At 40.6% G+C, this 26,394-nt stretch overlaps 1 protein-coding gene across 3 annotated transcripts in view; it reads left to right on the top strand.

Annotated features, from left to right (window-relative positions):
* The window catches only part of COP1 (COP1 E3 ubiquitin ligase), a 124,303-nt gene that overhangs the window by 58,755 nt on the left and 39,154 nt on the right, over positions 1-26,394 (top strand). For all 3 annotated transcript variants that reach the window (XM_058842794.1, XM_058842793.1, XM_058842795.1), the window contains 3 exons: positions 1,661-1,769; positions 3,473-3,554; positions 10,348-10,464. In XM_058842794.1, coding sequence (XP_058698777.1) covers positions 1,661-1,769; positions 3,473-3,554; positions 10,348-10,464 — 308 coding nt within the window. The remainder of the gene's footprint in view (positions 1-1,660; positions 1,770-3,472; positions 3,555-10,347; positions 10,465-26,394) is intronic.

Below are 26,394 nucleotides of genomic sequence, written 5' to 3'. Positions count from 1 at the left end.
ACCTCATGGTCCTGGTGGGCACTGCCTGCCAACTCCATTTGGAACTCAGGGAACCACTTAAGCTTCTCAGAATAAGGCTTCTAGTAAATCATAGGTTTCAAGACCTGTTTTTCTGTGTGGGTACCTAATGGAAGTAGGACTGAAATAGCGATGGCTGCATTTGTGGACAGCTCCCATGTCTACAAGGCTTAGTGATACTTAACATTTTCTCATGAATGACATATCATGGAAGAGGTGAAGCCAGGGAAATCACTCTGTGAGCTGCATCATTGCAACCATCCTCTTAGCAGCTGGTGGTTAAAAACAGTGACTTATATTGGGTAAATAAAATTTTAAGTTTCTAAATGCAAAGTTTTAAAACCAAGGAATGCTGTTAAGTTTCATCATAGTCAGGAGCAGAATGCCAATGCTGCTTACTGTTATTTAACTAATGGAACAATAAATGTTTAACTACCATGAGAAAGGAAAAGGATTTTTCCTCATCTGTGTGTAAATTATTAAGGAAAACAGAATGCAAGTGTATAGTGGAACCAAGAATTTAGCAAGGTATAATATTCCTAAATCAATATCCATGTGTCTACATCATATTTCGGTGTGTAGCTGCACTGATCAAAGCAGTACAAAAAAGTTACAGAACGGTGGACTTCTGGTTTATATTGTTGGCTAAAGCTTGGCCCCAAGGCTACTATGATCTAGTTATCTGTGTCAGAGCTGCTCGAGGACCTGCATGAATGGGATCTGTCAGTTCAGCTTCTGCTGCCTGCATCACAGTTGATACCAACTGGCATGCTTCTTTGCCAGATGGTCCAAAAATTGGTGAACTAGTATTACAAATTTTCTTACCTCTGTCACATTTTTTGGGAGTCAGAGTGGAGGCATAGTGCCAGAATGCTGTGAGTGTGACTTGGCAGTGTTGCTGCTCTTGTTTTCTCTGCTGATCGTTAGAGTTTGCCAGTGGAATTATAATTTTGTTTTGCACAGCCCCTCAGTTCAGCTCAAAATAAAAACCTGTGTGATAATATTTTCCAGTTCTTGATCCGAAACATTTCCTAAAATACTCAAAGCAAACAAGCTGCTGTTTTCTCCTGGACAGGAAGGTGTTTTTAGCATTTACAGAAAGCTGGAAGTAATTTCTCAGAAGTCAAACTTTCATGTACACACAGGTACATATATAGAACATTAGATGTGTGCTGCAGGAGAGGTTAATTTACTGTCCATGTATCTATGCATTTTACATATACAGCTACTCTTAGGTAATTATCTTTATGGTATAATAATAATTCGTTTATGGTAATAATAACAGTAGCATCTATTGCTAAGAGGTTAAGGAGTTGAACCTTGAGCTCTTGAGAATTTGTGTGGTATTCAAACAGCAAAAAAAACCATAGTGTATGAGATTAATTCATTTTTAAAAAATTCTAGACCCTAGCACTTCATATCAAGGGGGAAATGTCTCTTCAGCCAATAAAGTTCTGCTTTTAGTTTGTGGAATAACATTTGTTCTATTTCTGAAGGGGTTTGGGTTTTTTTCACTGGAGTGGTTTGCTCAAGATGCTACGTGCTTTGCAAAGGTACTCATTGCCTGATGTATTGTAAGAGTGATTTTTGTATTGTGCATTATGATTTCCTCTAAGACTGACCAGGGCTTGCTCTTTTTAAGCTGTATCAGCTGGAGTAGTTACCACAAGAACCTGCTAGCCAGCAGTGACTATGAAGGCACCGTCATCCTTTGGGATGGATTCACAGGACAGAGATCCAAGGTCTACCAGGTAACACACAACCAGAGAGCAACATTTCCTGTCATGCGCACTGTGCTGGGAGAGCAGCACTGAGTCTGAGGTTCTGCTCCTAGTCCAGGAAAAGGCTTTTCCATTCCACGGGGTGAAATGGATGTTCCTCCCATTTGGTAAACGTGTCTCATCCACACGGCTTTATTGAGCTGTAGTCCTCCAAGGGAGGCAGCTCTGTCTTCCTGTCACAGTTGAGGCAGTTGATGTTTTCTTGCTGCTGCTCTCGGGCAGGGAATCTGCACAGGGAGAAATCAGTTCCTGGAAGCTGTCACACCTTTCTTTAGAAGCCTCTGTCTCTCCACACCTGTTCCACTTCAGTCTTTGTCAAAAGCCTTTTGTAAAACTCTGCAGTGATTGCCAGCACAGGTGTTTGTGAAGCAGAGGTGTAAAATACACACTTGAGTGGTGAGGCTGGAGAAGGGAGCACAAGGCAGAACAGGGAAGTTCCTTCCCCACACAGCACGCTGAGCTCGACAGCCAGACCTGTGTCAGAGGTTTCTGGCGTTTTGTTTCTTCGTGAAACTCAAACATTGTGTTTCTGTCTAACGGCTTCTGAGAAGCTCGTGATCAGAACAAGGAGGCTGGAAGAGGGCTGTAGTGTTTGGGAAGAGGCTGGAAGTGCTGCAGGCTGTTGTGTTGTCCATTGAAACTGGTCAGTGATAATGAACTACAGACTCCTTGACATTTCAACAGAAGTTTTAGTTCTTATTTAGGCCTGTTTACTTTTTCGTTGTTTTTTAGCCATTTTATAATGCTTGTTTTTATTAAGCCTTTGCATATCTTAATAAAAGATAAATTATACTGGACAGAATAAATCTTTCCTCTCAAATACATTTTGCATTTCTTTATTAGGCTGAATAATGAACCTAGAGACGACCAGCTGTTGCTTATGTTAAAACAAACTCATTTTGCTTCCTATCAGATTACTTGAATTTTTTATTTGGATTTGCATAGAAGCATTGACATCTGCTTTGCATGTACTGAAACCCTTTAGTGACTTCATCCTCATGAGCTTTTTGTCTTGTGTGAAGGCTTTAAACAAAGGCTTTGACTGAATTTCAGATTTTATTCAATGCGATGTTCTGCTTCCATGTGGGATGTGCCAGCATAGCAATTACAGCTCTTCTGTGTTTCGAGGAAGAGTGTGCAGTCTTTTAATAATATTTATTTGAGTGGCAAAACAGACACCAGGAGATTTATTTAATAGCTCAGCAGGAAGGTACAGATTTCCTGGACTTGAAGAGAGGTGCTGTTTGAAATGGGCATCTTGTCAGTATTGGGAAATGCTGAGAAGTTGCTTATTATTATTGAAAGCTACAACTACAATCTAGGATAAGCAGTAGCACATGGTGAAACCACAGCCAGCTAAATCATGCTGCAAAACCAGGTTTTCAATGTGTGTATCCTGAAATATTTTTTTCTTTCCAAGTGAAAATGAAATCAGTTTTAGTTTTTTAAAAAGCCATTCTAGTGTTTTCTGCTCTCCTGGCATGTCTAGCATATTGATAGGATTGGTCTGATTGGGAGAAAGGATACTTTTTTCAAAAAACTGCTAAACATAATAAGCTTCTCTCTCCAGGTCCCTGCTGACCTGGAGATTATACCAAATGTGTGTTTTCCTTTACTGTTTTATCATATTACAACTCACTACCTTTCAATATTCTTCTTGTTTCTCTCAACAGGAGCATGAGAAAAGGTGCTGGAGTGTTGACTTTAACTTGATGGACCCTAAGCTATTGGCTTCAGGCTCTGATGATGCCAAAGGTACTATTTTATTTCAATCTCAGTGCAGAAGATTTGGGCTCTATGTGTTCTGTTGGAAGAACAAAAAAGTGCTATTTCAAGTAGCTGATTCCTCAGCTGCCTTCAGTATTGTAATTGCTGTGGTAATATGGCAAGATGTTACTGAGCCATTTGGATCTTGGAGAAGGAAAGGCTTTATTTGGATTAAGATCTCTTGCTTCACTTTTTTTTTGTGTAATGTGCTCTCACCTAACATTCTCCTGAACTCCAAACAAACCAAAATGTGTTTTAACACTGTTAAACTTGTTGAGTTAAAGCCTTAGGGCCTTTCAAAAGAGCAGCATGTATTTATATTTCAAAAATGAGGCTGTCAGTAAAACAGCAGCAGTTAAGAAATGCCTGCTGCTCTTTTATACCTATAGCTCTGCATGTTAAAGACTGTTTCTTGGAACTTTAAGGGGTTGGATGGTGGACTGAGGAGTGATGGGAGCAGCTCCCAGCCTTCCACACTCCAGAGTCCATTTGACAAAGCACTTTTGGAGAGCTCTTATGCCAAGCTATTTACCACATGGTGGTAAAAAGATGTTCCTCTACTAAAAAGATATAGGAAGCTCCTAAAGAAGAGGACAGCACTGAGCAAGATGTAATATTCTTCATCACTAATGAATGAGAGTTTTATCTGTAATATGTTTACAGTATCAAATCAGAGTTATTTAACAGCAAGAGCTTAAAAGTTCCTTTCCTAATCAATGGGGATCACTCCTCCCAGATGGGCTGATAGAGCTCTGGACAGAGCTCTTCATGATTTGCTTTGAAATGATAAATTAATTTTTCATAAATGCTAAACTTGGTAAGTTGCTCCCCCTCTTCCAGAAAAGCTTTTAAATGCTGTTCCAAAAGAAACTAATGTTCATCAATTCCATTTGGCAATCACAGAATTGTTTGGGTTGGAAGAAACCTTAAAGTTCATTTTTTTTCCAGCCCCTGCCATGGGCAGGGACACATTCCACTATCCCAGGTTGCTCCAAGCCCTGTCCAGCCTGGCCTTGGACACTTCCAGGGATGAGGCAGACACAGCTTCTCTGGGCACCCTGTGCCCTGGCTTCCCCTCCCTCACAGGGAAGAATTACTTCCCAATATTCCAATATTCCAATATCCAATATCCCATATGCCTTCTGGCAGTATGAAGCCATTCCACTTGTCCTGTCACTACAGTTCCCGAAGCTGATAATTCCATTTACAAAACTTTAATGATTATTTTATATTTAAGGTGAGTTTAAAATGTTCTCAAGAAATTTCCCCTTCCTTCTCTGGTGGAAGACAGGTGTGTTTTCTACGTGCTTAAATGCTGCAGGAGTGAATATTCACCTTGTAAATTAACAGGCTCTTCATCAGTGCTCCCCACTCTAGCCATGCATATAAAAAGCTGATCTGCCAGGTAGATCTGCATTTATTAGCATGTTAAAGAGGTGTCCAGTTTTGCAAAACCCAGCTGCAAGCAGAGCTTCTGTCTTCAGTTTAACAGTTCACTTCTTCAGTAATTGTCTTTAAAAGTGTGCTGTTTACTTAGAAATTATTGTAATAAAGCCTGCACATACACATAACCCGCATTTCAATTCACAAAGGTCTTTTGAAGGTGTATTGGGGTTTTGGTGGATAAAACTGGGCTGGAACATTTTATCCTTTATTTTTACCATGACTTGCCTGTGATTTGCGTATATAAAGAGCCCTTCAGAGACAAATGGAGTCTTAGCACAGATTTTAGAAGTTTTTGAGGTACAAAGCAAGAGCAGAAAAATGTCCACATTAATGTTGTAGTATCCATCTTCCATTTGGGTGATCACAATTAAAGGATTAAATGTGAGGGAACCGTCAACACTCATGACAAGTGTCTTAATTCAAACCTGCCTAACTTAAAATTTTTCCTTCTGCTTATGTTCACAACTGTTTGGTCGAGTTCTGGTCAGTTTTAATACACAGTAATGCATGTCTGGCCAGGTAGAGTGTCTGGTAGGAAAGATCCTTTATCTACTCTTTCTGTCCTCTTTTATTTCTCTGCTTCTTTGAGACCACACTGGGCTTTCCAGAGCTAATCTCATCATTCTTCCCCACAAAGCACAAGTATCACGTTTTCCTGTCAAGTGATCAGGACAAGCTAGCAAAAACAGGACAGCTTTGCCAGTTCTTTCCTCTTGCCCGTGTATCTGCCTGTCTCTCCTCGGTCTTTTCAAGTCAGAAGCTAATTCTGAAAGTAGGCATGTGTTGGAGAAGGTACTTACAAATGAAAAATCATGTGCTTTTTCAGCTCTCTCTGCCAGGGCTCAGGCACTGCAAAGGGGATGCTAACAGCGTGCTATTAGGCAGAAAATTATTCTCCTATAATTAGAAGCAGCATCCTTGGGCCCCAGGTTCTTGCATTGTCCATCTTGTTAGATGATTATCCAGAATATGCTTATCTGTGGAAGATCTTCCTACTTTCATAGCAGATAATGACAGCATAAAAGCATTAGTGTACTTAGAATAACTACTGTGTGTACAAACCCTTCACTTTTATCTACAGTTGTTATGCCCTCTCCTTTTCTATGGGCAAAGGTACTTGTGTGTGTCTATAGGGACTCAAAAATACACTCTAACTAGACAGCAGTGAGCAAAATTGGTGTTTGCTTGTTCTACAAGCAGCTTGGGGAGTAGGCACTCTTAATTTAAATTATTTTATGCACATAATAATGGCAGGAGCTGTGATGCTCATGTAAGTAGGAAAGGGTGAATTTCTGCTCTTGGAGAAGAAAGGATTAACTTTGTGAAGGCAGAATGATGGCATCAAAGTACCAGGACAGGCCTGGAGCTAATATACTTAGCTAATGACTTACAGCTGTCTGTTCCACATTGGGGGTGTACTTTTATGGCCATAGTAAAGTTAACAGATGAGGGAGAGTGAAATATTTTGTGATGCTCTCTTGGGTAGAATTTGTCTTTATTGGGATAGAGCTTTTTGGGGGGTGATCAAATGTTTCTCTCCTCTGGCTTTGTTTTTGAAGCTCTCTGAAACTCAAGAAGATAGAAGGACCACTGATAAATTCAACTGAAGGAAAACTTCTGGTTTTACATCTGTAGTTCCCTCATTATTCTTGGCTCAAAATTGAGAGGTAGGATAGAACAGGAGCACCTGAGAGCTCTGAGTTTGTAGCAATAGTTACTTTTCATTGTCTCATGGCAAGGAGGAGTGCAGGCATCTGTCTCATTACATCTAAGGAAAGTAATTTCTGTGTTGCATTGGTAAATGAGACCCTGGTATGAGTCCTAGAGATATGGTTTTTTTTATAGTGCCCCTTAATTCAGCAAGGCAACACAGATACACAGAGTAAAAAAAAAAAGAAAAGCCTTCTACAGAGGAGAAATGGCCTGAGAACTGCAGCTCTGAGTCTGCTCTTCCAACTTCCTCAGGATTGTTTGTGACTTCATTTTCATTGATATTTCATTCCTTCAGCTTCTCTTGACTTGAGGTGTAAGTATTTATTGTTCTCAAAATATCAAGTTGAGCCTTCAGTTTGGTCATTTTTCTGGCTAAAAAATTCAGTAATTTTCTGGAGATTTGTGGGGATGTTAAATTCATTTGGTGGGAGTGCCTTGGAAAGGTCAAGGTGATGCTGATAGTTACTGACTATAAAATCTGGGTCTTATGCAAGTACCCTGCAGTCACTGCCTACTGACAGTCATCAGTTTCCACCACCTTACTGACCCCTGCACAAGGCAGTGGATCCAAAATTCTGCCTAACAGGACAATTCAGCAGCTTTCTCCTTTCTTAGGGATTCTGCTAATCTCTGCAAATGAATTTTCTGGTAGCAAGATCCTATTCCTGGCTTAGGGCTCTTCCAGAGTAGCAGCAGGCTCTTTGTCACGTGAGCAGATAAGAATTCACAAGTGACGGGCTGGATGAAACATCCTCACTCTGTGTACCAGCTGTGAACATCAACACATTCAGCTATTGTAGTACAGGCTTCTGCCTCTTTTAGTCAGTGTTTAGACACAGAACTGATGCATGGAAAATTAATTTATAAACTTACACATTTGTTGTAAGGCTCCAACTAAAAAACATCTTGAAAAGATCTAAACATTTTAAACTGAAAAAAAACTGTTCTGGAGGCATCTTTTTAATACTTTGGTTAGGGGTAGGTTTTTGGCCACATAAAGATGTCTATCAGCAGCTGCAGAATGAGAGGAAATATGCTTTGAGAACATGTGTTTCAGAAATAGTCAATCTCAGATGGTTGCTTGTCTCATCAACACAATTCTAGATGTTACCAAGACATCTGTGTTGTATAATTACTGCCTCGACCTCAGCAAAACCGATGAAAGCTACAGCAAATAAACTCTACCCTTATGAATTATGCTTTATTAACCTGTCAGTTCTTTTTAAAAAATAATGGGCAGTTCTAGGTAAAACTTGACATGTTTCATTATGTGTTGTTATATGTTCCATCTATCCTTTTTATGGTACTGACTAAGATGTAATTGGAGCCCGACATATCTCACAGCAGTTAGATCACAGAAATTGCAGGCTCTAATCTGTGCCTGTCAGTTGTAGCGAATATTATGATGACTTTGAGCACATGGGTTGTCTCTTCACCAGATTAAATGGCTCAGCTTATGACCTGCAAGCTTGAATGAAAAAAGGAGCCAAGCTGAAACTGAGCCCTCAATTAGCTTTTGCTACAAAGCTGGGACCAGATGGCCATTTGTTTGCTGGGGGGGGTCAAGGAGAGACTTGGCTGCTTTGTATGCAGGTTTAAATAACTGGGTGAAAAGCTTAAAAAAAACCTGTATTGTTTTAATACTAGATTTCAGCAGAGTATTGCTCTGAACTTGACATCATGTACCCACCCCACACTCCTCAAGTTGGTATTGTCTGCTGATACTGTCCTCTCATGAAGATGTTTTATTTGTTTCTTATTTCATCCATGAACTTGATGGCCTTTGCTGCCACAAGAACTTAGACTACTCATCTCCTGGTGTTTGTTCATTTAAGCAAAATGTAAATATTTTCTTGTTTTGAAGAATTCTTCCCTGGTCCTGTTGCCCTCTGCCCCCAAGTCAAGAACATGTTGGAGAAGCTTTGTCATCCAATCTTGCCTGAGAGAAGAGAGCTTCTTAAGCCATGCTTGCAAAGCTTTTGTTTCATTTTAAAATGTAGCCAGGTGTTTAGTGTGAATATTATAGTTCTGATCAATGAGAATGGATTTATTTCTGAAAACCAACCTCAGGCTGGGTGCTGTTTTCATTGAATTTTACATAATGCTTCTGGGAAAATAGATTATTCCACTGGGGTTTGTATTTCTGCTGGTGTCTGTGTGTGCTGCTTTCTGAAGGTTCCAGGCAGCTTCCAGATATCCTCAGAGTGCTGTGTTTACAATGATTCCTTGGTGTGCTCTGAGCAGTGCTGTCTCCTCCATCCTTGTACAGTCAGAAATAGCCCGATCTTGTTGCTTTCATTACTTGCCAAACTATTAAAAAGCGCAGTAGAACCAACCTGCCAGTATTCCTCCTTTTCCTTTGCCTTCTCAAACATGGATAATCCACATGGAAACCTTGCTTCTTCCTCAAAGTCTCTGGGAACTGCTGACCAAGAGGTGACACAGAGGACCCCTCAGAGGGTGGGGGACACACCATGAGACTGCTGGTCTCTCATGTGTTGATCACAGTGGGTTGCAAGTTTCCTGTTGTTTTGCCATTTTTGCTCACTTCACTTCCAAAGTGATCATTCCTCCTAATGCTGGAGGACCTGATGTTGGCCACAGATCTGAACAAGCCTGGGCACCTCAAGGGGAACTTTTGAGGGGATTAACCCTTCATGTAGCAGCTGCATGTTCAACATTGGTTCCAGCTTGCTCTGCTTCCAGCCTCAGATTGTGATACTCAAGTACAGCTTGATCCACTCACCAAGAAAAGAGGGAGGGGACAATGTTTTTAAGTCTTTTCTGTCTTGTAGGCACCAATGGGGCTTGATGCCAATCTGCTGCTCCTTCAGCTGGGCTAGAGGCACTGTGTTGTTTAGCTTTTAATAATAAGATTAACTATGTGAGGAGCACCTGGCACTCTTGATCTTAAGGTTAAATGGTGCTTGAACTGGCAGGTGGGGAAGGCTGTATTTTAAATAGTCCTGGTGTTTTTTGTTGGTTATTCTCTGAAGCTCTGGAGTGCTTGGGGGAAGAGCTCCTTCTAGCACGTAGTTTAATCAGTGTCATGTGGTACTCTCATAGAACAGTAAAGTTCTTGTACGAAGGGATTATTGCATCATAGGAAGCCTGCATACTGATTTCTCTCCTGTCTGTGCCAGTTTCTTAAGAATAAAACAAGTTGTTCTCCCTCACTGTGCATACAATTAGGTACATTTATTCTGTGCAAAGCAATTTTGCTGTGGAGCTTGGAGTTCTTGCATCCCAGCACAGCAACAAGGAACAAAAAAGGATGTAAGCCTTCCTGTCCTTGATTTGTATGAATCTGCACTGCGGTAACCTTAAGCACTGAGATTATAGCATGTGGTTAGTCACCTGCTCTGATGGTCTCAGGTGTGCAGGATGGACACTTTTAGCATCTCCTGTGTGTACAGAGGTGAGCAGGATATTTACAATGTGGACTTGAGAATATTCTCAAACTTAGCAACCACCAGTGCAAACTGACCCTTTAGGCTCACTAACATCTTAGCAACTGAGGCTTTCCAGAATCTTGTTCATGAAATTACTACATTTTAGGCCTTTCAGATGAAGTTTGTTTTTGTTGTTTTTTGTTTATTCATGTCTCTTTCCCTTTCTCTAGTGAAACTGTGGTCTACCAACTTGGACAACTCAGTCGCAAGCATTGAGGCCAAGGCTAACGTGTGTTGTGTCAAATTCAGCCCATCTTCTAGGTATCACCTAGCTTTTGGCTGTGCAGGTAGGTAAAAGGGATTTTGGGGCAAAGGGATATTGTTTCTTCCTTCCTTTATTCCTTATTTCCCACCCCACCAAAGATGTGAGGTTGGCTGCTGTGCCCAAGACTGAAGTGTCTTTGGAGTTAAAATGTCTGAGTAAAACTTCTCAAGTGCCACAATGATATGTCAATGTCATCCCCAGCCTGACTTTTTAATTTGGGTGCCTCTATCAGAGATAAGGCAGGAAAAGAAGTTGCCCAGTGTTGCAGTAGCCAGAAATTAGCTGAGACATAGACGTCTTGTTTATCACAGCATAAAAAGGGTCCTGATTTTATTCCTCTCCACAATTCAAAATCTGACTCCAGCTATTCACTGACTTTGGCTACAGCAAGCTCCCACTGTAGGTTTCCCTTGCTGCCTCTGACTGCAGGTTTTTACCTAGCTGGACTACGACTGCAGGTTCCAACAGTCGGCTCTCACTGCAGACCCAGACTGACCTCACAGCAGTGACTGTCTCTCCCGGTGTGCCCAGTCCTTCTGGATCCCCTGACCAGCCAAACCACCCCTTCTATCACTCTTATCTTTATTGGATATATGCCTCATCAGGGGCGAGGCTGTTTTGGGTAATTAACGCATTTGTGACTGATTAGGGGTGAGGTCGCCTGTAATCCCTTCTACAGCTCAGTGTTTATTGGGATCACTAAGGCAACCAGGCAGAGCTTGCTGTGGGACTCTCAATGTGTTAACATGATGAGAGCTGCTCTTTCTGATTTATAATATTGTTCTATAAATACTACAAAGCCGTACTGGGAATTTTAACTGGTTTTACCTGAAGCGTGCTGTAAAGCTGTGGCTGTGCATGTTCCCGTAGCTCCAGCTACAATCCCTGTGGGTGGGCTCATGTTTTCCTAGGCTGGGCAAAGATGGCTGTTAACGTTTTTATTTTTTTGAAGTAGTCAGTGGGGAAGGCACGATGAGCTTTTTATTCACTTAGATTAAATGGTTCTTGGTGATAACACAAAGATCTGAGAGCAGAGCAGGTGTCTCCTAGGGAGGAAGCTGTATTGTGCTGTGCATACAGTAGCTAAAACTCAGAGGTGCCTATAAACCTTTAACAGACACTGCATTTTCTTTCTCCTTGGGGAGTTTTAATGCACTTGTAACTAGTTGTTCTGACAACATTTGTTCTCTCTGGACTCCAGGAGATAGGTTGATCATTCTTGCAACCACTGGTTTGCCGCTTCTTTCAGGTGTTCTCATTTCCAGGCTGGTTCTACTTTGGTTGTAGAGGAGGCAAAAAATAAACTTGCATTTTGAATACAAAAATGGATTCAAGCTGGAGTGTAAAATATTGACTTGCTTGACAGGTATCTCTCTGAAGTTTAGTGAATTACATGTAAAAATAGTTGAATGACAATACCTACTAGCAGCATTTGAATGAGTGGGACTATGTGGGAAAGGCTCTAGGGAAAAGATGAGAGCACTAGCTCCAAATGGATCAGCCACTGATTAAAATATACCTGTAAAAACACCATGAAACAGAATTCTTCTTGATAAATAGATAACTGGGATTCCTTGCCACCTGCAAGGCAGAGGAGGGATAAGGCACAGATAAATGGAGGAAGGCTTTTGGAGATGGAGGGCATGTGGGGTAGGAGCAGGTGGGAGTGTCGCTATCTCCACACCCAAATCCAACAAATTGGGTTTGTCTTCAGCAAGTGTGTTGTGAAAGAAGCATTAGGAAGCCCTAAAAGTTTCATGGAGGTTTTAAAGGACTGCATGTGTGTTTCTATGATTTAGAGGATGCTGAGGGATAAAATGGTATTTGTACTGAAGGAAGTGTTTACATCTGCTTGATGTTTGGTAATTGAATCTCTAAATAAAAATTAAAATGGATATTTGATTGATACTACGATTGCTGAAACAATTACATGGGGTAATTGAACTGATGGAAATTATTTCCCACAACGGAATTTTAATTAATCTTTCAGTCATAAATACATGTGGGAAAAATGGCATATTAAAAGAAATACTGGAATCTTGAAAGATATTGTTTCTGATCTCCTAAAAATAATCAGAGGAAAGAAATGAGTGTTCATACTCCATATAGTAAAAGTCATGTTTGATGTGTTATGATGGACACAAAGGTTTTTCCTCTCTAGTCTTGCTTAATAATTTCATTTTGTGGAAAAAGGAATGTGACTTTTGCATAGCATGAGTTGTCTCATAGGCTATAAAATTAATAAAGGAAGAGTCAAAGCTGACTTCTTGAGTACTACCAAAAAAAAAAGAAAAGCAGGGAACTGGGCACACTGACTTGACCACTCCTGTTTGCCCCCAGTAGGAATAAAAATGAGCAGTCCATAGGACTAAACACTAATTCAGTGACCAGTGTAGTGGGCAATTTGAGAAAGCTGTCTTAGCCCTGCCTTGGCTTGCTCACATGCTAAGAGGATTTTCACATTTTGAAAACTGTTTCAATTACTTACTTAGTGATTTATTCAAGGATAGAAGAGCCAAGACTTCTGAGCATTTCATGCCCCATGCAGTCTTATATTGTATTTGAACAGAAGTGCTGTTTCTGTATATGCTCTCATTTTCTCTGCTGATTTGATGGAGCTTGATGCTATATATGTGTCTGTATTTTTGTGTTTATATATGTATATAGCTATAGTTTAAGACCTGATGAGGTAAGCAGTTCATAAAATGGTTAGGGAGGAAGTATTGCTACTTAATATTTGAGCTATAAAAGGCAGTAAAATATAAAAGATATAAAGGAATAAATATAGATAGATATAAAAGAAGTAAATTGATTTACTATACTATTAATTACATACACATTTCAGTTCCTTTCTCTGTATGCAGAGTAGCTGAAAGCCAGCAGAACTTGTTGAAGCAATGTAATTTTCACTGGAAGTCTAAATTTTTTCAGGGTTAACATTTTTATTTTCTTTTAAGGTTCTCTCTTAACCATCCACAAAGCTAGAGCATCTTTTCATAAGGTCCTGTTCTTTCACACCTTGCTTAAGATAGGCTCTTCTCTGCCCTTGATAAATGCATTGTGTCCACTTGCATCCATCTGTTCAGAATGCCCCCTTGAAGTGGATTTTCCTAATCAGGTGCTTCAGCTGGATCAGCATCTCTGTGCTGGTTCCTCCCTTGCCTTCACCACAGAAGTAGGATGATCTTAAGGTCCCTTCCACCCTGTCCCCATCTTACATTTCTTTTCACTTGTAATATTTTGGCTGTTGGCTCACACAGCCCATGATGCACAGGTGAAAGGTTGAGAGGTACCTTTCTGCCTTCTCCAGTTTTAAAACCGCCTTTTACAGAAAAGTTTTAAGGAAGATACCAAAGTCCCTTAGAGATCTACCAACATGTGGCATGAATTGCATAAGCTGAGGCAGCACAGGGTTCACAGCCTGACTTGGCTTCTCATCTGAAGCTTCAGGGCTCTGTAGGAATCTTGAAGCAGAGATGAGGGTTTAATAAAAGCATTTCCACCTGCACCCAGTTTACATGCTGCATTGTCAAATAAAAGGAGGGAACTGAAGGACTGTAGGGATGGATTTTGAAGCAAAGTAAGGCTGTGAACCCTGTGGCACAGTGAGAGAAATGGGGGGATTCTGTCACAGGATTTGCTGTGATGCTTTGATTTAAATGTAACCACCTTTAAAAGTGTTCTTAGACTGTGTGTCTCCATGAGGAACACTTTCCTTTAGTGGAGAGAGCACTGAGGTGGCTTCAGGAAACCAAGCTTTAGGTGCCACTATAAAAGCAAATCCCACAATTAGCATCTAATATGGATGATGTATATGTTTCTTTCCTGGACTCTTCACTCTGAAGCTTTTACATGACCAAAAAAAAATGACCTTGGGTAGCTTAGAACAGATGAGCAATAAACTAGAAATAGAGCCTACAGAAGAGAGAAATGGATATTGGTTTGAAAAGTAATTCACTTAAAATCAGGGACTTCAGGTGAGAGGAAAGCTGGTGTGTCTGGCTGTAGCCTGATAAAATCTGTTGAAGTGGAGAGGGCACATAAAGAAGAAAAGACCCCTTTTGTCTGTTTCTTTAATAAAATACTCTATTTGCATGCTTACTGAGTTGAAACATTGTCCAGTATAAACTGTAATCACTGCCAAATACAAAATCAGGTCATTCTGTGGTCTTTTCCTCTTTTTAAAAACAGATAGAGTTTTATTCTGAAATTAGCTATATAAATCATGGCTGAAGTTATTATTGTTCTGCCTCAGCAATAGCACTGATGTCCTTAACCCATATATTTTCTAGCAGTGCTGTTTCCCTGCTTTAAAAAGAAAACTAAGGGCTGAAAATGCATCATGCACTTTGCAGCTGGAATGTCCAAGTTGTGCAGTCTGGGTGAGATCAGACTGTCTGCTAACTCCTTTGAGCTCAGTGTTGCTATTGATAGTAGGAATGTTTTATTCCCAGCATGCTGTAATAGTGTCAGCAGCTACCACTTTTTTGTTTCCCATATATTATACAGAGATTTTGTAAGAATTCAGACATCTGAAGTTTCTACGACATTAGATGCATCATCTCCTCAAATGCTGTATTTTTTCCCTGTAGGACCCACAAATCTAGCAGGTTGGATTGAGGGCTGAGAGAGGTTTTTCAGGGCTGCAGAGATGCAGGACAGAGACTGTCTCCCCTCCAGGAGCTTCACAAAATAACTGCAAGCAGCAGAGAAATACATATGGACAAGGGATAGCAACAGAACAGCTCCAACATGGTCAGAACTTAAGGTTTTGCTGCATTAGTTGTAGCCTTGGTTGGTCTCTAAAACAGCTTTGCTATGTTGTCACAAACTCTTGGTAGCGTGGGTTCAGCTGAAGCGGCCACAGCAGGGAAAAAGTGGGGTGGTGCTGATTGATGCTGATTTACTGCTTACAGCAATGGAGTTTGAGACTACCTGCGTTGGAGATGCCATACTCCCTCCTAAACATCCCAGGCTCTGCTTTTCCATCTCTTCCTTCACACTACCAATTGAATGGCCAATACTGAATTGGTTTTTTTTTTTCTGGATCAGGTTATTCCCTGATCCATTGAGCACCAGTGTTAGCCCCAGACAGGCTTTTGGCAGCATGTATCAATGCCAGTATTTACTAACAAGGGGCAAACCCTCAGTAAACATGAGAGCTGCTCTTAATGCCGAGGTTCTCCTCCCTTACCAGCTCTCCCTTATTCCCCTCCCCACTTTCTGCTTTTCCTTCCAAGGTGATTTTGCCCTTCCTCACCATGTTTTCCAGGCCGTGTAAAAATGTTTCTTATCCACCATCTTTAGCATTACTCAGTGGTGTTGTATTCTGGTTTTGAATGGTGTTCCCTTTCTTTCCTCATTGAATGGTCACAAAACTAATTTGGTACTGTGGATCAGTATCAGCATTATGAAGGACTCCTGTTGTTGTGTCCACAGCTTTGTTTTCATTTGCAGCTGTTTACATATCCCTTAAGGTCTCTGCATCACCCTGATGCACTTACAGTTCAGGGTCAAAAGTGGCTTTTTTATCATCGTCATTCCATTTTTCTAATATATCTGGTGTCCAAGTGGGGCCACTTTGGGGACTATCCTGGCCAGTGAAATATTGATTTTTCTGCTGCAGTAACTGGAGCAGTGATTTCTCTTTTCCAAACATCTCCCTATAGAGTTAGCCTTGCACTCTGTCTCAGATCTGGGTGACTTACCTGGCTTGTCACTCAACTCAGAAGAATGATGGGATATTAATGGCCAAGAAGGTAGTGTGCCTTTTTGGAAGAGAATTAATGTTTTCCAGCTGAGAGCAAGGTCTTACCTTAATGGATTCTCATGGGTGAGGAGTGTTTTCTATTGAAAGCCTGCAGTGACTCAGGATCTATTTGTGTGAATATATGACATGTTTAGGGTGGAGTTAGGCAGCTTCCTTGAGCTTGAGCTACGAGATTACCTTCAGCGTATGAATTGAGCTCGGTGTTTAAAGGCACAGACAAAGGTTAGGCATTTCTTTCAAACCTGTGGAAAAACTTCACAGCAGTGAGTGCTTAGAATTCAGCCTTGATGAAAGCAAACTGGCATGCAGCAGTTCAGCCCATTACTTGGACAGGACTTTACCTGCAGCGTGTCTTTTCATTTTGTGGATAGTTAATAACCTTCCTCTAGTCCATGATCTCTGAAGCTGTTGGCAGGGGAAGTAGGGGACAAGGTCTGTGTTTTGGAAGTGCACATTTGTCACCTTTAATTCAAAATCATTGCAGAATTCACTGCAAAGGCTTTGTTAGTTTTGCACTGAAAAGCATTTACAGCACTTGAGTCAGCTGAGGTTGTTTGAAGGAATCTGTGATTTTGGCTAGTATGGCTGTGATCATACTTCTGTCCCAAAGTACTTACTGAGGTGGAAACACTGAGCTTAGTGGGATTTTGTAGGTGAGAACACATCTTTGAAGGTTTGACTTGTGTTATCCCTCTTCATGGATGCTGGGATATAAATGAAGGTGAAATAGCAAACCAAGCCTTCTGCTGTCCTGGTGAAGACAATTTTTCTGGCTCTGGTAGGTGGATCACATCGTACTTTTGCTCAGGACTGACAGTGAGAAGAACTGCAGCTATACCCTCTTATTTGAACTTAATATCTTTGTAGTTAAGCTGATTTTTCTGTTCCTGCACATCAGAGATGCTGCCAGATCTGCCAGGCAATGTCTTCCTGCCACTGCTTCCTAGGAAATCACAAAGGGACATGAAACCTCTCATCAGTGTGCAGGATGTGTTGCATGTGCAATTTTCACATAAGCCTTAAGAGTTTAAGAGCTGATAGAACTTTTTTACTTGCACAGAAGAAATGGTATCTGACTTGTCTTGGATAAAGAATTTGCAGTGAATAGTGAGTAACAATATAGAGACCTACCGGGAGTTTCCTAACTTTATCCCAGAGGTCATCACACTTCAGTATCAAGTGAGTGAATAAAATGAACTTCAAAAGCTCCATTTCAGTCTCTAGAGAGAAGGATAAATCTGTCATTAGCAGAAATGAGCGTGCTAATTGTTTGCTTAAATATTCTTTTCCTGAACATTTTGTCTTACAACTGGCATAGAAGTCATTTAGTCAATGTGACGAAATTCAAATTTAAATTGAAATGAGCCTTGAAATTCCGGAACAGATATGCAACTCCAGCATTCATCTTTTTCTCAGAATGCCAAATTGCTCTTGCTGCTATCTGTTGCTGTATCCCTTAAGAGTTTAATGCTTTCTGACCTCGGCAGTTTCCAAAGCTGCAGTTTTTCTTGTAGCTCTAAGGAATTGCTCTTTGGAACGACATCTGCTGTAATGGCTTCCTGTTCAGACTGGTGCATAGATTAACTTTTCCAGACTTTTATTTGGCTACTGTGCTTCCATACTAACTGGTGAAGATTGTCAAGTTGCACAGGAAAATCTGTAACCTGTGAGTGCACTGTGGGCTCTCATCTCAAAGGCATCTTTTCATAGTGTCTGAGCATTTAATTTAAGAGTAGAGTTCTGAATGTGTTTGGGCAAGGCTCCTTTTAGCCATTTATATCTCAAGAAGATGACAAAGTGAGACTATGGATGCATGTGCAAATCTGGTTCCTCTTCATGTGACTTGTTTCATTGGCTAGTTTAGGGTATGTTGCTTCTTTTCTACCTTGGATACTTTGTTTATCATCACATGCTTTCTTGTGCTTGTTTCCCTGTATACATAATCCACCCTACCTTTGGTTTAGGCCTTCTTATCTGAAACTTGGATTTTAGCAGACACTGTATTTAATATCCTTCCTCTCTTCCAGTGGAGTCTGCTGTGAGGTCAGTTTAGGTAATGAATTAGATCATCATCCCCAGAACCTAGTTAAGAAGGCTAGTATCTCCTCAGGCTAGTGAAGCAAAATGTAGTTCTGGACTAAAATCAGGTTTGACTGATAATTTGGCAAATTCAGGTTGTCAGGAGCCTGCAGTTCCCTTTCCTTAGAGTCACTTTGACTGCTCTGAAGCTTGTTTGGTTCTCTTTCTATGATGTCTGCTAATACAACAGAAACCTGAAAGCTGTTGCTGCATAAATGCAGTCTTAAAATGTTAGGGAGGATGTTCCTGTTTACATCCATCTTTTGTAATGGCTCAAGCCCTTGTCTACATGATCCTGACCTCTTGGAGTGTATGGGTCCAGGGAATCTAACTGTGCTGCCCTTTCCCTCCATCACAGCTCCATGACTTGTGCAGCTTTGATTCTTTCAAGAACCACAGCTGACATGGCTTTAGCATTAGGAAGAGTGTTTGTTGTGTGCAGTATGTATCTTGAATTGAGAGAGACATGTTCAGCAAATGACAGTGGTTTTTGACTTTGATAGATGTCCCCAGCACTCCTTGTACAAATAAGTTTCCTGTTGCTTATGTAAGAAGTTTCATCTCTTCCAAGGTCTACTCCCTTTAAACAGCATGGATTGAAGCACCTTTTACCATAAAATTATGGTTATTCACATGTTCTAGGTGTCATAAAATTTATTTTGAACACCAGTTTACAGGCACTAGTGCATGTAGAGTTATGCATGTTATGTAGTCAATGAGAAAAGCTGTGTTAGGAGTGTAATTGAATGTTGCATCTGAACAGTGCATTATTTTTTCCTCTTTCACATGTAAAGAATGTATTCTTTCCAAAGCTGCAGGTTATTACTGCTGTTCTCTTCATTAGTTTTGTAGCCTTAGTAAATCTTGCTTGTGTGTACTGAATATTTTGTTTCTCCAACAGTCTGAGAGACAACCCTTGAATTGTGCAAAAGCCATCTATCCCTTAGTCCTGTGAGAAATTGCTATAGCTCTTTAAAACCATAAAGGTCAAAGTTTCAAAAGAGTTCTAGAGAAATCTGTTTTGCTTCCCCCTTGCATCAGAGCCCTTTTCTCAACTGATTAATATCTAATGTTTTATGTCTCCTCCTTCTCTCCTTAATGCAAGACAAGTTATTTAGGGTGAAGGTTTTATGGGCTGCTGTATCAAAAGCTTTAGACAAGTCAGTAACAAAATGTCCCGGGTGTGTAAAGACCATTATCCATAACCTGGCAAATGTCATCTGTAACTTTGAGCTATAGGGAATCTGTGCAATACAAAGGTTAAAAACCCAGTTGGCAGTTCCCATCAAGGCTGCTGTTCTCTTTATCTGTTCAGCAGAGGGAGATATAGATCTTTAGAGGAATGCTAGTGTTGGTATATATTTTTTAAAAAATAGTACAGTTGGTGTGAGTAAGAGATGCAAATCACTGGCTGAAGCAGGGTATAGTGCTTCCTGCAGAGCTCTGTCAAAATATTTCAAGTGCTGACCTTAAACCCTGTGCTGGCACATCCCTGAGCCTTTCTTTTGTAGAAGGAAAAATAGAAGGGTCTTATTGTGATGTTGGTTTTGCCAGAGATTAAACTGAGGCTAACAGACAGTCAGTCTAACCTCAGCTCTTTATTTCAGTTTTCATGGAATGGCTCTTTCTCATGGTGCTTATTTTATATTCCAGTTTGCTAAACAGAACGCTGTTGATCATTTTCCTTTTTCTCAGAGCTGTTTGTTTGTTTATTTAAATGAAAACTTGGGCTGGATTTGTGTTGAATTCCCTAAATATGATTTTTTTTGAGGGTGGATTTCCATTTGGATTCCTTAAATCTAATTTTTGGAGGCTGTTGCCCATCATCTGTATTGCACTGTAGGAAAATGAGATTAAGTCGTCATCTCCAAATACCCATGTGCCTTCCTCTGCTTTAGAAACTTCCTTTCATCTCCTCACTAACATCATGGGCTCTGTGGCTTCCTTACTTTTAAGGGTTTAGTTGCTTGGGTTTTTTTTAAGATTTTGCCACCAGCAACATGAATCATACAGACCTTGCTTAATCTTGTACAGTCTTTAGAGCACAGGGGGGAGGTTTTCACCTGCAGGGAAAATATGTATTGAATGCTTTTCTCAAGTTCAGTCCCTTTTTGAGTGGCCATTGAATGTTTGACACCTATGAAGAAGGGGTATGCAGGACCTCCCCAGGAGTCTGGTACCACTTGTCTAGACAGAACTCTGAGAGCAAATATAAATCAAGTACCGCATCCCAAATCATCTTGGACACACACCTGAAATACAAAATAAGGGCATTGTTACAGTTTGCTGCTGTGGACCAGAGCGTTGCTTCTAGAAGAGATTGCTGAGATTTCCCCAGGGCTGCAGAAAATGGTTATTCAAAGAAAAACTGTTCCTTCACTGCAAAGGAAACTCCAGGTAAAAAGAAGAGGAAAAAGCAAATGCATCAAATGAATAATTTTGTCTTAGCTCTGGAAACAAAGCACTTGCAGTTTCTGCTGGAAGAAAAAATGTGTGACTACAAAGCCATATCCAGCAAACATTTTAATGTGCCTGTGATAATGGCTGTTGGGATAAATTTTTCTTGCTTTATTGGGGCTTTTTTGGAAGGGAAGGTACAAACATGAAAAATAAAAAATCCCAGTTAGCTTTACCTGTGCTGCAGTGTTCTGCAGGGTTGTTGGGGTGACATGGGTTGATTTCTGCTGTCTGCTCCTCATATGATTTGTCATGCTGCAAGAGAGAAACAGCACACTGCATTCTTCAGCACGATGCTCCAGACAGTTTCATCTGCAAAGGTGCTTTGCTTTAGGCTGTATCAAACCCATTTTTAATCTCTTGCCTTTATAGTAAGGGAAATGGTTTGTACAGAGGGCACTGATGTCAACTTACTGTTGTTGACACTCTAATTCCTTCTTCAGAAAATTCTTGTGCTAATTTTTAGTTCAGGGCTTTGTTCCTATGAATTTGAGTCCACTTTTTTTCTGTCTCTGATGCATTGTCATCTCTTTTCTTTTCCTGAAGCATCTATTTCTTTTATGTAGTAGAAACTATCACACTGTCTTCCCTCACAGAAGTGGTTTGTGATAGGCCAAACCCTGCGCTGCTCATATCCCATTCCAGTATTACTCTCTCGAGTGAAGTAAATCTCTTTCTAGTGTTTTGTTGGCTGGAAGGCTTCTTCACCATTCTTTGTCAAATGCCACCCTGCATTTCTGTTGCTGAAATAAAGATCCTTTTTGTCCTCCCTGCTGTCTCTTATGCCCTGGAAGAAATTTTTTTGAGGGAGGTGTCATTCCATGAAGTTTCATTTGTCTTGTTGAGCTGAATTATTCCCAAAGATGGAATGTTCAGCTGTCCTATGTCCCCAGTCTTCTCTCCAGAGCAAGACCCACATATGGATATTCAAACTCCAGCCTGCCTTTCTGCTGGAGGGAAGATTAAATCTCCACCCTAAACTTTCTGAACAAAGCCACCTCAATCACATGAAGATCTGCAAGTACTGTTGTTTGGTATTACAGGCTTGGCAGCAGTTAAAATTGAGCTGTCTTTTTCACTAGTAAGAAAAAAAAAGTGAATTAAAGGAGAGCTAAGGTTGTATGACAGTGCTTCATGCCACCCCCCATCCTATGGGTGTAGATAGACAAAACCTGAAAGATCTGAGAAGCCAGAAACTTCTGCAGCAAAACACAGCCTGAATATTATTGCTGTAATGCTGAGAGGTGGGCTAATGTCTTGCCTTTCTTATGTCAAAAGCAAATAGCTTAAGCAAGTTTATATTAAAAAAAAAAACTCTCCCTAATCCTCTGACATCCTCAGCACTTTTGAGACAGCTGAGGGAAGTGTTTATAGAATTGTCTTTGGAAATGCTTGGAGCATGACTGAGTAGGACTCTTGAACACAATTATTTAACTTGGAAATTTAATCCAACTTTGCAGTTGTCCCATCCTTGACTAGGCACTGGGACTGGCTGGATTTCAGAGTTCCTTTCCAATCTACAGTATTCCATGACTTTCAGGGCCCTTAAGCAAAAATGGATTTCTAACAGATATTGTATTCTGTATAAGATTATGTTTCATTTGGGCTTCCTCATAATTAAATTCTAAGTTGTCTTTCAACCAGCCTTTGATACCATTGCCTCGGCAGGGAGGCTCCATTTCCTGCTGCACAGGTATGTAGAGGATCCACTGGAGAGCTTCCACTCTTTTTATTAATGACTTTTTAGTTAGTCTGCAAGTAATTCTGGAGCTAGGCAAATGGCTTTTGTAGATTTCCTCTGTAATTTCAGGAAATGTGTTTTCAAGCATTTAATTTTCAAGGTTTGGGTTCTGGTGGCAGCTGTCTGCCGTTCCTCAGGTGTTGTTTACCGGGCCCTTGTTCAGGTTTCTCTCAGGACCAAGGTCCCCCAATGTGCCGTGTCATGTTCAGTGTACTGGATGGAAGTACAGTGATTTATTTTTAAATCAGGATGTTTTTCCTTTTTATCTCCTTCCTCCTTCTCCTCCCTAACAGAAGATAAGTTTTTCCTAGTGAAAACTGAGGTTTCATGTGAATCTCCTGATCCTGTTTCCATTTTTAGTCCAGCCAAAGACTTTACCTTTGTGGATGCAAGCTTCCTTTTTTATAGCAAGAAATCACACTGAGCTTGGCCAGAAAAGAGACTTTTGGTTAATCCATCTAAAATTCTGTTGTTCTACCTCTTGTTTATCTACATGCAGCAAATATTCATCAAGATGGCTTATGCCCCCTTTCATGACAATACCACGTAGGGAAATAAAAGCAGGTACTCTTTCCTTTTAGCCAGAGACACTCAAAGGAAGCTTTGATTTGAACCACTGGACTCTGGACACTTGAAGGCATAAGGATACAGGTATATTTTCCTGCTAAACAAGTTGCCTAGCTACAATTCTCAGAGCCCTGAAAACTCAGTGATCTTGCTTACACTTGGTGTACAGAGGAGAAGAGAGTAAAAGGAAGGATCAGTTTGTGTAGGTAGATGTTTAAATATATATAATTGGATTTCAGCTGACCCTTTCAGTGTTTGAGTCATAGAGGCTTCTTCCAGGATCTCTGAAATCACTTTTTTTAACCAATGAAAATAAAACTGAAATGAAATGTTACAAAGTCATGTCTCCCCTCTTTCATTCTGATGAAAAGCGTTTTGTGGGCTTGTTTTATATACTTTTATTTTGCTGTTCTTTTGGTTTCCCCAGGAAAATCTAATTGATGGCGAGCAGAGGTACCTTGCACCAAATTTGCTCTGACTCAGTTTGTCTTGTTAAACAAGTCATTGAAATACACCCCCTCAGACTATAAACGTCTCTTAATGTTACTGCTGATGTACAGAGTTTCACTGGTGAGAACAAGCCAGCCTTGATCCAAGCTTGAAGTTCACATGGTGGAAAACAGATAAATGAAGAAGCTGGGGCAATCATGAGCTGAGGACATGAGTTACTAGACCTAAAAAATGAGACCATCATGGTCAGAGAAGAACAAGAGCACATTAAAGATTACACTCCAGCCTGAGCTTCTGTTTCAGTAAAAGATGTGTAGCACGAAGTGTGCAGGACTGCAGGCTGTAGCCAGAGCATTAATGTATGAATTATTTTGACCTTTAGGTTTGCTATTGAAGATGTATTTTATTAAAAAAAAAAGGTCCAAAATGTGCCTTGATCACAGAATACTTCTCCCAGACCACTTAATTAACATCTGGCTGCCTACCTGACAGCTCTGCATTTGAATATGAGCATCTTCTTGTCTGTGATATTCATCTGCTGTGGAACACGGAGCACCACTTATATTCTCAAGTCTGTGAGCACTGAGAAATCCAAGTAATGTAAAGGACTTACTTTTTTAATGGATCAATAATCTAAATATTGAACAGTTGAGAAATGTGCATTTTTAAATGATTGAAATAAGAAAAATGGGCATTGATTCTCCAGCAATTTAGTTTTCCAGAGGAGAGCCACAGAACCTTTGTATGCAGCTCTTGGGGCTTCTAGTGGTTACATCCTTTGAATATAAAACTGTTGCATTGCAGGTAAATTTTTGTTTTGCTGTCCTTGGCTTGATATTCCTTCAAGTAAGTTGTTCTTGGTTGAAAAAAGCCTGGGGGGGGTCTTGTGAATTAGCTGATGCTGATTAATGTTCATGGTGAAGGTGGGTGAAACACTTGACCTAGAGGATGAATGTTACCTGGAGAGCAGGATTGCTCTGCTCTCTGGTTTTTGTGTGTGGCTGCCTTGTGTGTGCTGGTACTCAGTGAAAGATAAAATTGCTGCTGTGTGACACCCTGTCATAACCCTTGCTGCTCTTTATGGAGCTGCTGCTCATCAGTACACAGTAAGAGTCCTACAATAGGTGCTGCTGAGCCTAAAGCCTGCTGGTAACAGCAGTTTTGTAAATTTTAGTAACAAGTCTAAATGTAGGGAAAATCACTTTTGGCAAAAACAGACTTTGTCCTTTTCTTTCTTTTGTTTAAACAACTAAAAATCCAAGATCATTTTTTCTAAACAACTCAGAGATTACCTATGATGCTGCCTGGTTCCATTAGCAATTCCCAATTATCTTATTTTAGAAGTTCTTAAACCTGATTTTCTATGACTGTGTAACCACATCATCAGCTCATTCACTGCATCCCCACCCCTGCAACTAAGCTGAATCCAAGAATTGAGACTGAGGAGGTGCTGATCCCTTCACCTTGTTCAGCACAAACCCCTCAAATCCTTCTCTTTCGCCCTTTTCCTGCCAGCTAGAGTCTGTGAATTTATGAGCAGCTGAGCAGAGAGGGATGCTATCCTTTGCTGACACGGGTTGTATTTACTGAAGAGGTGGCAAGATCTCAGAAGTTTAGAGAAGTCTGAAATTTTGATTAGTTGTCACTAGATGGCTCAAAGGTGAAAGCAGCAGTGTCTTAAGGGAAGTAAGCTGAGCATAATGGAAAAGCACTATTTAAAAACTCAGGCTTATGGTCAGAGACCTCTCAGCAGCAATGGCTGAGCTTAGCTGCCCTTTTTGCCTTCTGAGATCTCTTAAAAATATATGTATAAAAAATAAAATGACTTACCAGCAAACATTTTAATTCAGAAGGTGTAGCAGCAGATTTCTGTCATGCTTAACTTCTGCAGTGACATTGAACTAGACGAGACTTGTTCTGGAGTGTTTAATTTGTTATGAAATATATACATGTTCTTTCCCATTATTTCATAAATATTTAAATTAAGCTTGAATGCAAAAGAAGAGGTGAAGCAAGGAGCTGTTGCTACCTAAGGGTTGGGCAGGCAGGAGGCTTTAACTCTGTAAATGTGAATTCTAAGATGAACTTGTTCTAAGTGAGTTTTCTAGTTGGGGTGGAAACTAGCTGAATTATGATATTAATGTTCATTTTGAGGAGCAAACAAGAAGCAAATACCCCTGGTGTTGCTGGTTAGCAGTGGAGCATGCTCCACTGTCTGCCAGGGATGCCAAGGGTCAGCACTGGGATTCTTGATGAGCTGATAAGTTCTTGTGGAGTTCAGGAAGTGTTTGATTCCCCTCATTGCCCACTCCATTTCCCTCACCTTCAGCTGCCTCTTGAGGAAAAACTCTTTTTCTGAGCTTCCCAGAGCACTCTGCCACCTCACCTTGGACCTACTGGTGTACCAGAGATGCTGCCCATCCCAGACAATTTCAGCTCCGCAAAGACCACCAGGCAAGGCTTCTCCCGGGGTACCTGGGAGTTGTATTTTTCTCATTTAGCTCCACTTTGGGGCTCTCTACTTCCTCAGCAGATGGCATTTTTATCATGTTTTTTGCAAAGTCCATATGGCCTACAAGAGAGAGTATCTTTTTAATTGTAAAACATGACCACCTGTTCAGATTTTAATGAGTGCACTGAGCATTCGTCTTCATACATCTACTTAAAAATAGCTGCTTCAGTTGAATGTAAAAAAACAAACAAAAAACTAAAACTCAGTTGGGCAGCAACACTTTGTATGCTGAAATAATCAATTAGTAATTAAGTGGCTAATTTTAGAACCCACTGGCCTTGCTGGTTCCCTCAGACCCGTTGTGATGAGAGCAGACAGTGATTGATTGCCCTGCTGATGCTGAGAGGCACAGCCGTGCTGGGGCCAGATGCTGCCA

The sequence above is a fragment of the Poecile atricapillus genome, chromosome 7, assembly GCF_030490865.1.
Source record: "Poecile atricapillus isolate bPoeAtr1 chromosome 7, bPoeAtr1.hap1, whole genome shotgun sequence".
Lineage (NCBI taxonomy): Eukaryota > Metazoa > Chordata > Aves > Passeriformes > Paridae > Poecile > Poecile atricapillus.
This window is presented reverse-complemented; position numbering and strand designations above follow the sequence as displayed.